General features: G+C 32.6%; 1 protein-coding gene across 1 annotated transcript in view; it reads right to left on the reverse strand.

The window, feature by feature from the left end:
* Positions 1-8809: 8809 nt before the first annotated feature.
* The window catches only part of Cln7 (CLN7/MFS domain-containing 8), a 58014-nt gene continuing 52449 nt past the window's right edge, over positions 8810-14374 (reverse strand). Inside the window, exons 4-6 of the mRNA XM_088229493.1 lie at positions 13220-13531; positions 12509-13113; positions 8810-9258 (exon numbers count right to left, since the gene is read on the reverse strand). Of these exons, the coding sequence (XP_088085619.1) occupies positions 9007-9258; positions 12509-13113; positions 13220-13531 (1169 nt within the window). The 3' untranslated portion in view covers positions 8810-9006. The remainder of the gene's footprint in view (positions 9259-12508; positions 13114-13219; positions 13532-14374) is intronic.

Raw genomic sequence — 14374 nt, forward strand, 5'->3', positions numbered from 1 at the left:
GAAATATTGAGATTGCAAAAACTTTTTCGACTCTGTTGAGATATCCATAATCTCAAGCCCGTTGTTAATGGCCGTTTTTGCAACAGGGCCCCGATTACAATGGGAAGTTAACAGAGTTATCTTCGACTGTCAATAAAGAAAAGTCTATATTTGTGTACGAAAATGAGTATATTTGCTTGAACATTTAAAGTATCTTCATCGGTTACCTATGAACATGTTTAAAAGAAAAAAATGTATGCATATTCTGCCTTTCATACAGAAAACTTAATTTTACTTTGTATATAAAATTGAAGATAAATGTTAACTTCCCATTGTAATCCGGCCTAGGTGTGTACATCCGTTTTTTGCACCGGACTGTTGTCTATTGGATAGTTTTGTATGAGTTAGTATGAATACACGGATTGTCAACAAGGTCTCCTGTTTCTCACCTGCCATTTTCACAATTAAACGGTAAATAAAAAAGTCCCTGAAAAAACAGGTAAACACCCATTGCAAAAAGGGTCATAAACAACAGACCTTAGTGTTCAAATCCAGTATTTGTGTACACTAATTTTGACATAATATTGTCAAAAAATCTTTTTAATCAACAATAAAAAAACAAAAATTATATTTAATTAACAATATTTGGAATTTGACCAATGGATTTCCACCCCTGAGGAAGTTATTGATATTAACATATTACAACGTAGATGGAGAACATTTTAGAGAATGAAATATGAAAGTCTATGAAATATGACAAAGTTACGATGGTATTGGCTGGTTGCAGTGGCTAATTTATACACTGTCATTCACATTTAATTTGAACCACCATATTTCTTGAATTCTTCAATATGTTGATTTTTGTGATGTCAAAGACATTTGCAAGACAAGACCCCACAAGATGGACCCCAAAAATGTTATGTAGAGACATTGGGAAAATAAGAGGCTGTACTGTAAATGGCTAGACTTCCATATTCTCTTCTCTGAAATGTTTTCTATGTATTTTGCAAAGATTTTGTATCTTTAGAATTACAAAAATACATCAATCTTTAGAAACACACTATGTTTTTTGTTTATGTAATTAATTTGACTAACTACACAAACTTCAACTTAATGGAGCAAATAATTTGTCCAATAATTCATTAAGAAATATCCTCAGAGTAAAAACGCGATGCCCGCTCGTAGAGATGCCATTTCGCTCTATTGCATAGAACAGAAGCGTTACAAATTTTTGGATAACCACAATTTCACTTTGCTGGCGGCTGACCTTGTTTGGTTTGACAACAGACGCTTTTGTCGCTGTTCTTGGCTTTGCTCATAATTATGAGTCATAAATAACGTTGAAATTTCCTTATTGTAATAAAAAATATTGAACCACAGGGTTATTCCAATTTCAACCCAAGTACGGTCCATTGTTTTACTGCAAAATGTAACTAACTTCGTGATTGACAATCCTAGATCAATTATCAGTATAGGCGGCTCTGTAAGCGGTAGCGCGTACTCTGAGGAAATACTTATATACAAAATAATATTATGTACAAACACATGTTTTTTATTTACATTTTATAAATTTTCACTGTATGAGATGATTTGTAAACTTGCATGTTATAAAATATCAATTGTAGGCACATGATAAAAAATATATAAAAATTGTTTTGAGCAATTTTCGGCTGGCAATGTTTACTTGGACCCGATTTGCATTTAAATAAAATAACAATAACATTATTTATTGTGTATGCAGATAATTGGTAGAATTCTATATTAAAATTTGGTAATGTATCTAAAATAAAACACTTTTATTGGATTTCATTCTACTTTTATTTTTCAAAAATATATGTGATACGTTTTGTCTTGTTAGGACATTATCAAACATATATTTGAACTTGGATTATAGGACATTATCGAACACATGTTTGCTCAGAGAAATTTCTCTTTTGTGACCCCGAGAGTATTCAATGTCATGGATGAACATATTAAGTTCTATAAAACGAAAGCCATTTTTAGGAGGAGTGTACAAGTCTAGATTTTGTCTAAGGAAAGAGACCATTGCAGGAGACTGCTGCGAGATGTTGCATAGATTTATATACTATAAGGCGTGTTGTCCAGATGCCCTTTGAAATATGTATGTTCATGTAATATTAAATTTAAATTTTTACTATTATTCAATTATGTACGTGCCTCCATTTTCCACTATGTTGTATCCCAACTCAACACAGGGCCCTTGGCCTCATAGAGTTTGGGATGTGTTATTATTGATTTTTTCTGTAATATTTATGTATTTGTATAAATGAATAAATAAATAACATCCTAACAAGACGAAACCGTCACAAATATTTTTTTTAAATACAAGTAGAATTAAATCCGATAAAAGTGTTTTATTTTGGATACCTTACCAAGAATTTAAACAATAACATTTTTTTATATGGGAGTTGCAGGTATTATTGACCTTGCTTATAATGTATAAGGTTTAATTTCACAAGTGGATTTTTTCCTGGATAGCTTTTACTGAGTATTGTTGGAAAAGAAAAGGAATTTTGGCTATGGCCTTTTCAGGATCTCCGGATTTTCTTAATGAAGAGAAAACCACAGAAAACTCATTTGAGAGAAGCCTTAATAATAACATTGCATTGTGATTATACAACCCAAACGCTTAATCTTATTCTGAAAGATGGGGGTCAGTGTTATATTGTAAAAGCTCCTGACAGTGCGACCTTGCGAAGAGCAATATAACACACGTCAGCTTATTTGACGAGAGCAGCTAATTTTTTGAGCATAAGGTCAGGTGGGGTAAAAGTATGATAAGACTTTTTTGTAAATTCAAATTAAACACTTTGTGTTCAGAATTTACCTCTTTTTAAAAAAAATTACCACATAATAAAAGTATATTTATTATTTTATATAAAGCTACTTTTAGCACCAAAAACATAGTGGTATTAATATTAATCTAAAAATCTGTACGATCTTTCTTCTTGCCACATTACCCGGGATAAGAGTATCGTAGCAGGTTATCTCCTTTAATACAAATAACTAGAGTAACCACCGATGAATTTTGTACCTTCAATATTTTAAATGAGCAAGAAAAAGGCCCTTCGTTCTAATTCGGGGCAAGAGTTTCAAACAAAAGCGCTGTCAAAAATTATTTCTCTTTTTCAAAAAATTTCAATGCAATAGTAACATTATTGTTTCGATTTTGCATCTCAACAACAATGCATCTCTCTGTCTGATCCCTTAATTCAATAGATTTTGATATATGAGCTTTTGTTCTCCTTGCCCCATAGTTAATCTTGCCCCACCTGACCTTATTTTAAAGGTACTTTTATCATTCATGTGTTCTATCAAAAATCATAAAGTAGTCCATTATAACCATCTTTAAACAAGAAATACCAGTATTCAATCGAGGATTTTAAATAGTAAAGCACCAATTTGCATATTTTTGCAAAAAAATAATAAACACTTTAAGAACAGCAGTAATTTTTGACTTTGTTACCGATCACAAAAACTTAAGGCACTTATAATTTGGTGTTGCCAGTATTAAAATCAGTCAAAGCTATTTACATAATTTTAATAAACAAATTAAGCAACACCTTAATCTAGTCGGTGTTGGATTAAGAGTGTTGCATAAATAATAATACATATGATTTAAGAAACAGTTTTATACACAAGCCACCTCGGTACTGCCTGTGTCCAAAATTGGAATTAAGGATTATATATGCATCTATGGTTTACGTCAAGTGACATTTCTCATTTGATTTTCATACCTACTCGAATATTTTGTAATATTGCTCCTATTTTAATCATTCAATAATTAAAGCAACCATTGGGAGGGATATAAGTTTAATAATCCTGTCAGAAAATAAACTTTTGAGGTCAAAAAAATAAATGGAAAACCAATTATTTCTTTCCAAAACAGAGCATAGCTGCAACCTGCAACAGCAAAATAATTGCCAGCGATACAAAGCTGAAAATGCCGAATTTAGTGTCACTTTATTATTCCGAAAAAACTGTTGATCATAATAAATTTTTCATAATCGGTATAATAAATAGTAGTAGTATTCATGAGCATATTTATCGCTTCCACGTGGGGGGTGTGTTAGAAAAATTTATATAATGGATTGATGGGATAGTGTATCCAATCTTTTTGAAGTATTTTATATTAAGGTAAAGGTCAAAAATTCATAGTAGGTACCCTTTTAGATGGGGGCGAGTTTGAACCCCCTAAACCCACCCTTTGTATACGTCGTTGGTAGTATACATCGTACAATTGATTGATATGACGATTTATACTGAGCGAAGAGTAACTCAGCCGCCACAATCGCTACAAAAGTAAGAACACCTGGTAAAAAAGATGTCATAAAAACAGTTACTGATGACTTCGAATTATGCATACTCTTCGTCGGATATAGCCCCCTGTGACATTTTGCTTTCTCAAAACTTAAATTACCACTTTGTGGAATGCGTTTCGACTTGATGTAGGGTATTTTTATTTGTATTGCAACACCTTGAATGATCGAAGCGACCTCCTTCACCGGCAGTATTTATGTGGTAACAATTTCAATTTCTTTTTCCAAGTATCAACAATTATTCTGTAATGTTTAACATGATTTATAAACTTTGAAAATGAATTAAGATTATTAAATTAATTATCAAACTAAAAACAGTATTATTGCTTATTATTATTTTCAAAGTTGGATTATACATACATAAATTCAAGGCAGAAATAGTATCGCTAATTACAGCATGTATCATGTTGTTTAAGAAATTTTTACATATTTAACACATTCGCGGACGCTATTATGAACTCATTAAAATTATTTTTTTGGAATATGAATTTCACTTCCGATTGTGGTTGAAGGTTTGAAGTAGATCTCATTTGACTAACATACTTGCACACTTTTGTTGCTGACTATTTTTTATAGGGACACAATATCTTTTCCTACCATGTAATTATTTTAGTTTTCATCTTTTCCCAACCAATATCTTCAGGACTGACAGCTATAGCCACAATTTCCTAGGTGAGAGACTTGATTTTGTCGGCTATAGTCACCATAGCCGCGAACGTGTTGAAACTAAGATTAGTGGATAAAAAATGAAATAATTAAATATATAGAAATTAAATTTGGCCAGTTGGCCAGTAATAAAAAATATTTTTCATGCATCCTTTCAAAAATATATGTAAAAAATAAACAAAATTCTTGCATTTTCAACTGAGACTGTTTTACGAAATGCCAACAAGAGTCATTATTGTTGTTTTGCACCTTTTCACACTAATAATAAAAATGGCCATTATGTGGGTAAATAAAATATTTTAAAGTGATTTTTGACATTTATATTGCAATATATGCAATAAGTGGCACATAAATTTGGTAACAACCTTACGTATCTAAATAAGAAAATAAATCTATATATCTACGAACACAATTACTATAAAAATAACATTTACTTCCAATATATAAAAAATTCTAACATATAAATTTAGTATAATTATAAAATTAAGGCAATTTCATTGAAATATATTGTATAGTTCCAACAAACGGCAATGTAATATCACAATGATACGTATTTTTACATACAAACAAAACTTATATAATTTTGAAAATAAATTCATCACTGCACATATCGTGTTATTTTTCTAAATAATAATCTTGGTAAGTACACAATATTTACATCAAAACACGAAACAGAAGACATTTACTATAAAAAATGGAAACACTAACTTATAAATATTATTGTGGTTATCCTGCGAGTATAAAATACAGAAAAGTTGTAAATATGTGTATTAAAATGTTCATAATAATTTTTCATCAAAATGACGGAATTAACAATTATTTTATCAGCCCATAACAACATCGTCCAAAAATATTACTGTTTAATTTATGCAAAGATTGCTCATGTAAAATGGCGTACAGAAATGTACTATGCTGTGAAGCATATACAGTGGAATTTCTATATTTGTTAAATATCTGTGACAATAATATATGATGAATACAGAAAGAATTTTTCATAAGAAATAACTGAAATTCAATTAATCTGTTTCCAATAAACAAAAAAGAAAAAAATGTTGTTTTAACTTGAACTTTTTTGTACTAAATAGATATATGTATTATTGGTAGAAGTGTAAGTGGAGGAAGGTTAATGTTAAGAACAAGATCTGCTATCAATTAAAACAAAACATCCAATAGTAATTCCAATTCTGATCATGTCAGTGCTGGCGGTGGGAGTGACAACGAATACGGAAAATACTGACATGTCATCAAAATGTGACGATTATCGAATATAAGAAATATGGGGGTTGACAAATATAGAGATTCCACTGAATTCGCATGTGCCTTAAATGATGAATGGCGTACTAATTTTAAAAAATTAAAAAAAGGATATAAGGTATAACGGGGAATAACGCGATCACTTGCCCAGGGCTACGAGTGAAGACCTCAACGGCTGTGATGGCGGAAGATAAAGCGCATTAGTACAGCGTAACAGGTGGAAGGGGCGCAAATCTTCTCTCAGGCCACCCGGAAATACTTCGGGCTACGGGCTGTTGGGAGACAGCGGTGCCGGGCAGGACGTCGTGCTGAGGATGGCAGCGGAGGGGCAATAGCCAACGGTGGCATCCTAAGCCCCAGTTAGCAAGAGGGGTGACTGTCTCGGCGTCAGGTGACAACCGGTTGTAAAAACAAACCAATCAACGAATATCCTAGTCTGAAGTGTAGACTGAGGACTAGGAGAACTGGCCCCAAGTAAATGGGACACTCAGCCAGGAGGAGGAAGAGGCAGTGCATATTTGTATGAAAGATAACAAAACAAATATGTATGAATAACTGATAAGGCAATTAGATAAAAAATATAAGCTACATAAATTAAAAGATAGTTTAAAATATATGTTGAGCCTTTACTATATAATAATAAGGCTAATCTAATCTTAAAAAAATAATCTAATAATTATCGTCAATATTTGACAAACTTTCAAAGAATGGACATCGTAACCTTTGCTTCATTTTTAAGAACCTATTTTCATTAAAAATGGCTAAGATGTACATAAAAAAACTAAACTTAATAATAAAATGCAAACGTTGAGATTACACATAGAATATATAAATTAAAGTATAAAACATGAATATACAAAACAGAGATGACCTTAAGGTGGGTTTAAGTAACTTCAGTTAATATTTTTAAAGTATTTTTTAAGTTATTTTAATTCATTCATTCATTATTCCCTAATTGTTACACCAACTGCAGTGGAACTTGATCTTTTTTTCATGAAGGTGAGATGATCCGTCTTACGCTTCAGATGCCAGTCCGGAGACTATGGAATATTCCAGAGTAAAAACACTTTTTTAAATAAATATTTCATGTCGAGAATCGATCCCAAGACATCTTGTATGGTAGGCAAACGAGCTGACCAGTTGACCACGAGACAGATAAAATGTATTTGTCACATAATTTAGCAAAATAAGCAACAAATAGTTGATTTATTATGTTTCTTAACTATGATTAACTACAACATAATCAATGATTACATTAATTGGTAGGTATTAATTGTTAACATAGAAAATTACAAAGTGCTAGAAAACATTGATGCACAATATTAACCGAAGTTTTACTATCTACTTATAAAAAATATATATTTTTTTAATAATCAGTCATATTTCTTTAAAAAAAAAAAAACTACCTAGCCAATTACATTTTTCTTGAATGGAGTAGGAATAAAATAGATTTTTTTAATTGATAACTCAACAGAGACGAAGGAAATATATCAAATTGGTATATGTCTCAACCGAGATGAAGAAATTATTAGGGAATAAGGAAATCTAGTATCTCATCTATGTCCACAGGGTTGCCAACCATAAATGAAGCAAGGCCAAAAATGTCCCGGGATAGTGACCCCAGGCAGAAGAAGTGTCGGCAGGCCTCAGGCAAGGTGGTCTGATGACATAAGACAGGTTGCAAGAAGTGGTCGGATGCGGTTGGCTCAGGATAGGGAGATGTGGAGATAAAAGGAGGAGGCTTGTGTTTACCATTGGACAAGAGAGGGCTGATAATTAAGGAAATCTAGTTATATTCAGGACTAATGACCGTCATTTGCTAAGTTAACATTCACCATTCTCCACAATAGGGTATTTTCACAAATCGAGAACAATGCTGAAAATACATAAAAAATTTACAGCAAATTAAAAAAATCTAATTATACAGATAACTAAAATAAATGTCAAGTGGGTTTTAACATACATTGCGTACAAGTATGGTGGGGTAATATTACGTGCCATTTGTCTCATAGGAAGAGAAACGTCCCGTTTACGGGTAATTCAAAATATGCTTATTTTAAACCACTGTTGAAAGTATATCCGAAGTCGCATGGAAAAAATAATAATACCGTTACCATTGATATTAAAATAATATTTTAAAATGTGAAAATGTCCTATGATAGGAAGTTGTATAACTAGTTACATGTGATTTCACATTATCACGGTGCTTCTCATTATTCTGTGAAGTTTCATAACAATATCCTTTTAGACTTCCACATTCCCTAATAATTCAATTTGGCTCAGTTGAGATATTTTATATCGATGTTGTTTTCTCCGTCTTTGCTAAGATATTGTTCTCTTTAGATAAAATCCCTTTCAATATTATACATAATTTTACTTACACCTACTAAGCTAAATATCTCAATATAAACGAGGCGATATAGTAAAGTTATTGTTAATTGTACATTAATTTTAAGTAAACAAAATTGAAAACCACATTTCCAATTTTATACAAAACCTAGCGAAAATATCAACTGCCTTTTCACCTTAATATAATGTATCAAAAAGTATAAAAACTATGATTTCTATTATTTTTAATATGCAAGCGTCAGCAATCCAAACACAATGGGGTGACGACGCTTGCCTCGAGCACAATTGGCCTCATGGCACATTGCGGTGCAAATCAAAATATAAAACAATTTCCATTTTAATTTTGGTTGTCACCGTAAATTCACATGTCATATAATTAAGAATTATTAAACCCAACCGATCACCAGTAGTTGTTCAGTCACTTTTTATGGAAGCCATTTTGTTTGTTCCCGTTAAGTTCTTGCATTTCCGTGGCGGGTTTGTCGTCTAGTTCGGGTGGAATGAGTCTTTTGTTAACTATCTGCAACCATATCATGAACACTATCATGACACCGGTTGTTATGGAGAAGGTCCAGATAGGTCCGAGGCGGGAGTAAACGTAACCTACAAACACTGGTCCCATGACACGAGACAAGCAGCCAGCACCCGTCAGGAAGCCCATCCAGACACCCTGAAAAGAAAAAAAATTATTAAGATTTACAGTAATTTAAAGAATTATTCCAAAAAATCTTTAAATTTTTCTTTGCATTTGTAAACATTTTTGGCTCATTTTTGACATATTTTTATATTTAGAATACATATTGCACTACAATGCAGCATAACCTCAACATTTTACAAAAATGTTTTCATTGCATAAATTTGTAATAGGGACTGAGAGCTCATTATTTTTATAGAAGATATTAGTTTTAAATTATCTATATTTTTACTCTAAACAATCCAGTGGTATTTTTGGTTGGTTAAAACCGTAAGTTATAAATAACCAGAATAGTTTTTACGTTCCCCGGTAAAAAAATAATATTCACACCGAGAGTGTTTAATGTTTTGGAAGAGCGTATTAAGCTCTCAAGGACAAAATTAATTTTCAAGAGAGTACTAGATTTTTCTTAGACTGGTTGATGATTTTTCAATTGTTTGATTAGGTTGTTTCATGTAAATCAAATGTTGATTCTATATTGTTGTCTATGTGTGTTTTTTAATGATGTTCTTATTGTACTATAATATTATTACTGTCTTACATTGTTCGTCTGATGAAAAGAGTTATCATGCCGGCATTTTTAGGGTAGTATAGCGGTTGAGTAAGCATCTGCTACCCTCCATCTTATATACACCTTTTTATTTAACGTAACTTTATTTAATTTTTAACAGTAAGTATAAAAGATAGGTACCTACTTAATTCTTTTTAAATAAAAAAAGTGTATGCATGTATTCTTCTGCTAATAATTAATGATTTTTAATTAAAAACTGAACTGATAACATAAGGATGCACAAAACAATCAGTGATTTGTCACCTATCTTATTTTATCTAAATAAAAGATCGATGTAAGAAGTTGCATTACAATAGAGGGTTTAAATGAAACTAATAGATGGTGCAATCAATATCATTTAACTAATGGATAGAAGTGAGAACGTGAGAGTAAAGTGATATTTTGGAAAAGACCTATAACCCACTTGTTCTCTAAACCATTTGAATAAATCCGTAGCATGTTTCAAGTATAAATTCAATTTATTTATTTAAATAATAATTTTGTAAAGTGCCCTTGAGGTATTATATTACGAAAATAGTACTATATAAGTTATCCATAATAACAAAACTTAACATATTGACGGCTTAATCCGTAAACAAGACAACTCCAGTAAACCAAACTACATAGAAGCAACATAAGGCTTTATTATGTGTAATGTAATATGGCACAAACATCCATAACTAAAATAATACTCAGAGTCCCTATACAGACATCTACTGAAGAAATATTCCACAAATCACAACTTATGACACCAAAACAATTATACGCTAAAACAATACTCACTTACAGATTCAAAAACTACTCTTACTCAAATGAAAGACATAACCCCTACAATACATCACAAACAAATAATATAATCACTAGATAGATCCTCAACACAAAGACAACTTAAACAAATACAAACATCATTCGGACAAAGAGATTTCGAGTATTGTTCAATTAAAATCTATAACCTACTTCCACTATCTATTAAAACAATTAGTAACAAGAAAATGTTTAAAAAGGCTATAAAAAAATGGATAGTGAAGCTAGGTAGAAGTAAAATGGATTATCTCATTCGCCCAAACCAATATTAAATCAACCGCTCCACAAGTGTATAGCTTATGTTAGGTTTTTGTTATTTTCATTGTGTCTTTTGTAATATAAATAATATGGATGTACATAAATACCTTGTTTTTAAAACTGTCTGAATATTTGTAAATTATCACGTTAATGTTTTTTAAGTTAGTCTTCTTTTTTTTATTCTCAAATGTAATTTTAAAAAAGTATATTGTTAAGTGTCCTCGGCACGGGTAACCCCAGTGAGGTCACATAATTTTTATTATTAATTATAGTTTGTAAGAGAAAAATATGAATAAATAAAAATAAATAAGTAAGGTCATAAGTTTTACGCTCCGGGTGCCAGTCCAGGAACAATGAAATAATGCAGTGTAAACCACCTTTAAAACCAATATTTCACGCCCACTCTATCAGGAATTGAACCCGGGACCTCCAGCATGGTAGGTTAACGTGCCAGCCACTACACTACAAGGCAGACTATTCTCCGGTCAATATTTTTTTTTTTTTTTACAGAAAAAAAAAATATTTGCGTTCTTATGATTTACCCAAATATTTAATTTTGAGGGCCATTTTCAACGAGTTGTAAATAACTTCTTTTATCAGGTTTTTTTACCTAAGAGTGTCCAGCCATCTAGTCTGTATTTGTATCCGCCTGGATACAGAATTATTATCCGTAAACTTATAATTTTACTTTTCATATTTTAAGATTATTTTAACACATTTGTCTACCATGCATGAGATTCGATTGCTGATAAGGTCGACTTGAAATATTTATTTAATAGGTAGTACTGCAATATTTTATAGTTCCTGAACTAACACCCAAAGCATAAGACTAATTTATTCCTTCGTATAATATTACAAATTAATGATCGCTGGTATTAGTATATTATTCTTTACATAGGATTCATTGAATCTCTCAAAAACGTCAATTAAATTATAAGTATGTAACATAATTCAACAATTAGTAAATCAAACCTAACAAATGAAATAAATTTAAATCAACAACACAATTTAAATTATCTAACTAAAATCAATAAATATTAATCTAATGCCAAGCTGTCTTGTCCTGCAAATATTCTTCGACTCTATAATAGCTCTTTCCAAACAGCCTGTGCTTTTTGTTGGCAAAGCCTGAATTTCAAGGTACATTGTTGTAGAATCGTATGCAGTTTGAGGGAAAAGAATTATTAATTTTTTGCAGTCTAGTAGTGGGCACAATTAACATATCTTTATTTCTAGTGTTGAACCTATGGAAATCTCTGTTTCTCCTAAAATCATCAATATTTTTATGTACATACATCAAGTTTTCATAAATATATTGATATGTGACTGTCAATATATTGATTATGGGTACATTGTAGGAATAGGTACATTACGATCAAAGTACGAAGGGGTTTGAAGTTATTAAATGATTTGCAAACTCTGAAAAATTATTATTGTTTCACACATGCTCTCTAATATTAATATTACAATTTCACGTCTGTCTTGGGTACATCTCGAGACCAGTAAACATAACAAAGTCAGTAAATGGTTATATGCTAATATTTACTAACATTAGTTGAAATGTTTGAGAGCTAAGCAAATGTTTTAAAAGTATTTAAATGATGGTTTTATTACCTGAGGTCTGGGTCCCAGGATCTTTGAGAATATTGTCGCGATGAGCAATATTCCTAAGGGATATCCAATGGAAGCCAATACATACGCCACACAAAGTTGAGTAACTGTCAATGCTGGGGTATATTCACACCAAGTTTGTGTAACGGGACATCCCAGAAGCTCTTCCCCTGGTCTCGTCAAATTCGATACAATCTGTTCCATCGTGTAATTTGTAAAGTTTAAACTGTGTCCCAACTCGGTCAAAGCGCTCAGGGTGAGGTTCTGCGGTATGGCCATTTGAGGAGGATCGGTGCCATACGGAAGAAGGGTCGCAGTTGCCATCATCGTTACGAAAAAACCACCCCACAGCATCAGCTTTCTCTCGGCGAATATCTTGGTCATTGGATTCGTAATCGCAAACACAACGCAAGCGATCACTCCACCGACGCTCATGATTATCGACATGTAATATAAAGATTTTGTCTTGTCCCAAGCGAATTGGTCCATTGTTAAAGATGTTCCGAGGGTTTCGAGGAGGACAAAGTTGAATACGAGAACGAAGAATGCGACAATAAGTGTCCAGCACGCCAAGTAGTCGGGTTTGATTGATTTCCACGCCTCTTTTTCTAAAATAAAAAATAATTTCATATTAGATGTCAGTACCAATGATGAACCTGCTTTTGGAGTTACAAAGTTTCAAATGAAATACGATGATAAAAAATGATAATTTACCGGTTTCTAGTCCTTTATGCAACATCAGTTCTTTGGCGGCGATCTTGTGCTCTTGGAAGTAGAACGGAAGGAATAAAGACAAGTTGATCAATCCGAGCATGACGTTCATCCAGCCAGTGGCTGTGAACATGTTCATCCTCAGACCGCCGTATATGGCAAACCCTTCTTCACCGAGCAGGGTGACGACGCCCTGCAGGATCGGGCCGACGACAAACCCGAGGACTTGCGCTAGTGAGATCATGGCGATGGCGCCGGTGCGCTCATTCAAGCGAGTTGCTGCAGAAAGATACGATCGTGCCGCCACCGTGTTTGCTGTAACAGAAAATTATGATTGTAACACCAAAATATAAGACTTCATTATTGCAAAATTACTATGTTTGACTGTTGTGTGGTTATGATGTCACATGAGTCTACGTAATCTTCTTCGATGGAGCTACAGCCCAAATTTTCTCCTTCAACTTTTGCCTGTTCTCAGCAGTCATTTTCCAATTTGCAACTTGTAGAATCCGTGCTGCATCTTTTTTTACGTCATCCTCCCACTTCAGCCGGGGTCTTCCATTCCTTCTTTTACCCCCTGGATGTCCAGTTATGATTCTCTTAGTTACTCGCGCATCAGGCATTCTTTGTACGTGTCCAGCCCATCTAAACCTAAGCATTTTTATGGGTAATGTGAGATACTAGAGGCTTCATATATGCTGTACAATTCGGCACTTTTCCTAATATTGCATTTGCATGCTGATATTAGTTTCTTTATTTCTGTTGTTTCCTCATTACATTCCATGAGAAGAGAGCCTAGAGGAAGCGAGGTCAGTATGCAAAGACAGACAAAAGAGGCATTCTATCCTCTCTGTCTTTCACAACGGTGTCATGGTTTGATTAAATAGTATTTCAAGAAAGAACATACAGCTTTACCATTGACATATTAATACACATATACATGCCCTGAGCCCTAAAAAATTATGACAATTAACTCATGCCCAACGCGTATTTTGTCGTTCTTCGACCGCCAACCATGCGTGATGTTTAGAATCTAAACCAAAATGCCTGCATGTGTCATGAAATTGCGTAAGAACCTGTGGGAAAAACATTGTAACAATAATTGTGTAACTTTTCATTGAAAAATATTTGTTCATGAGTGATTAACAAAGCTTAAAA

Source organism: Micrasema longulum, unplaced genomic scaffold (genome assembly GCF_059751315.1).
Source record: "Micrasema longulum isolate JH-2025_06_02 unplaced genomic scaffold, ASM5975131v1 h1tg000678l, whole genome shotgun sequence".
Taxonomy (NCBI): domain Eukaryota; kingdom Metazoa; phylum Arthropoda; class Insecta; order Trichoptera; family Brachycentridae; genus Micrasema; species Micrasema longulum.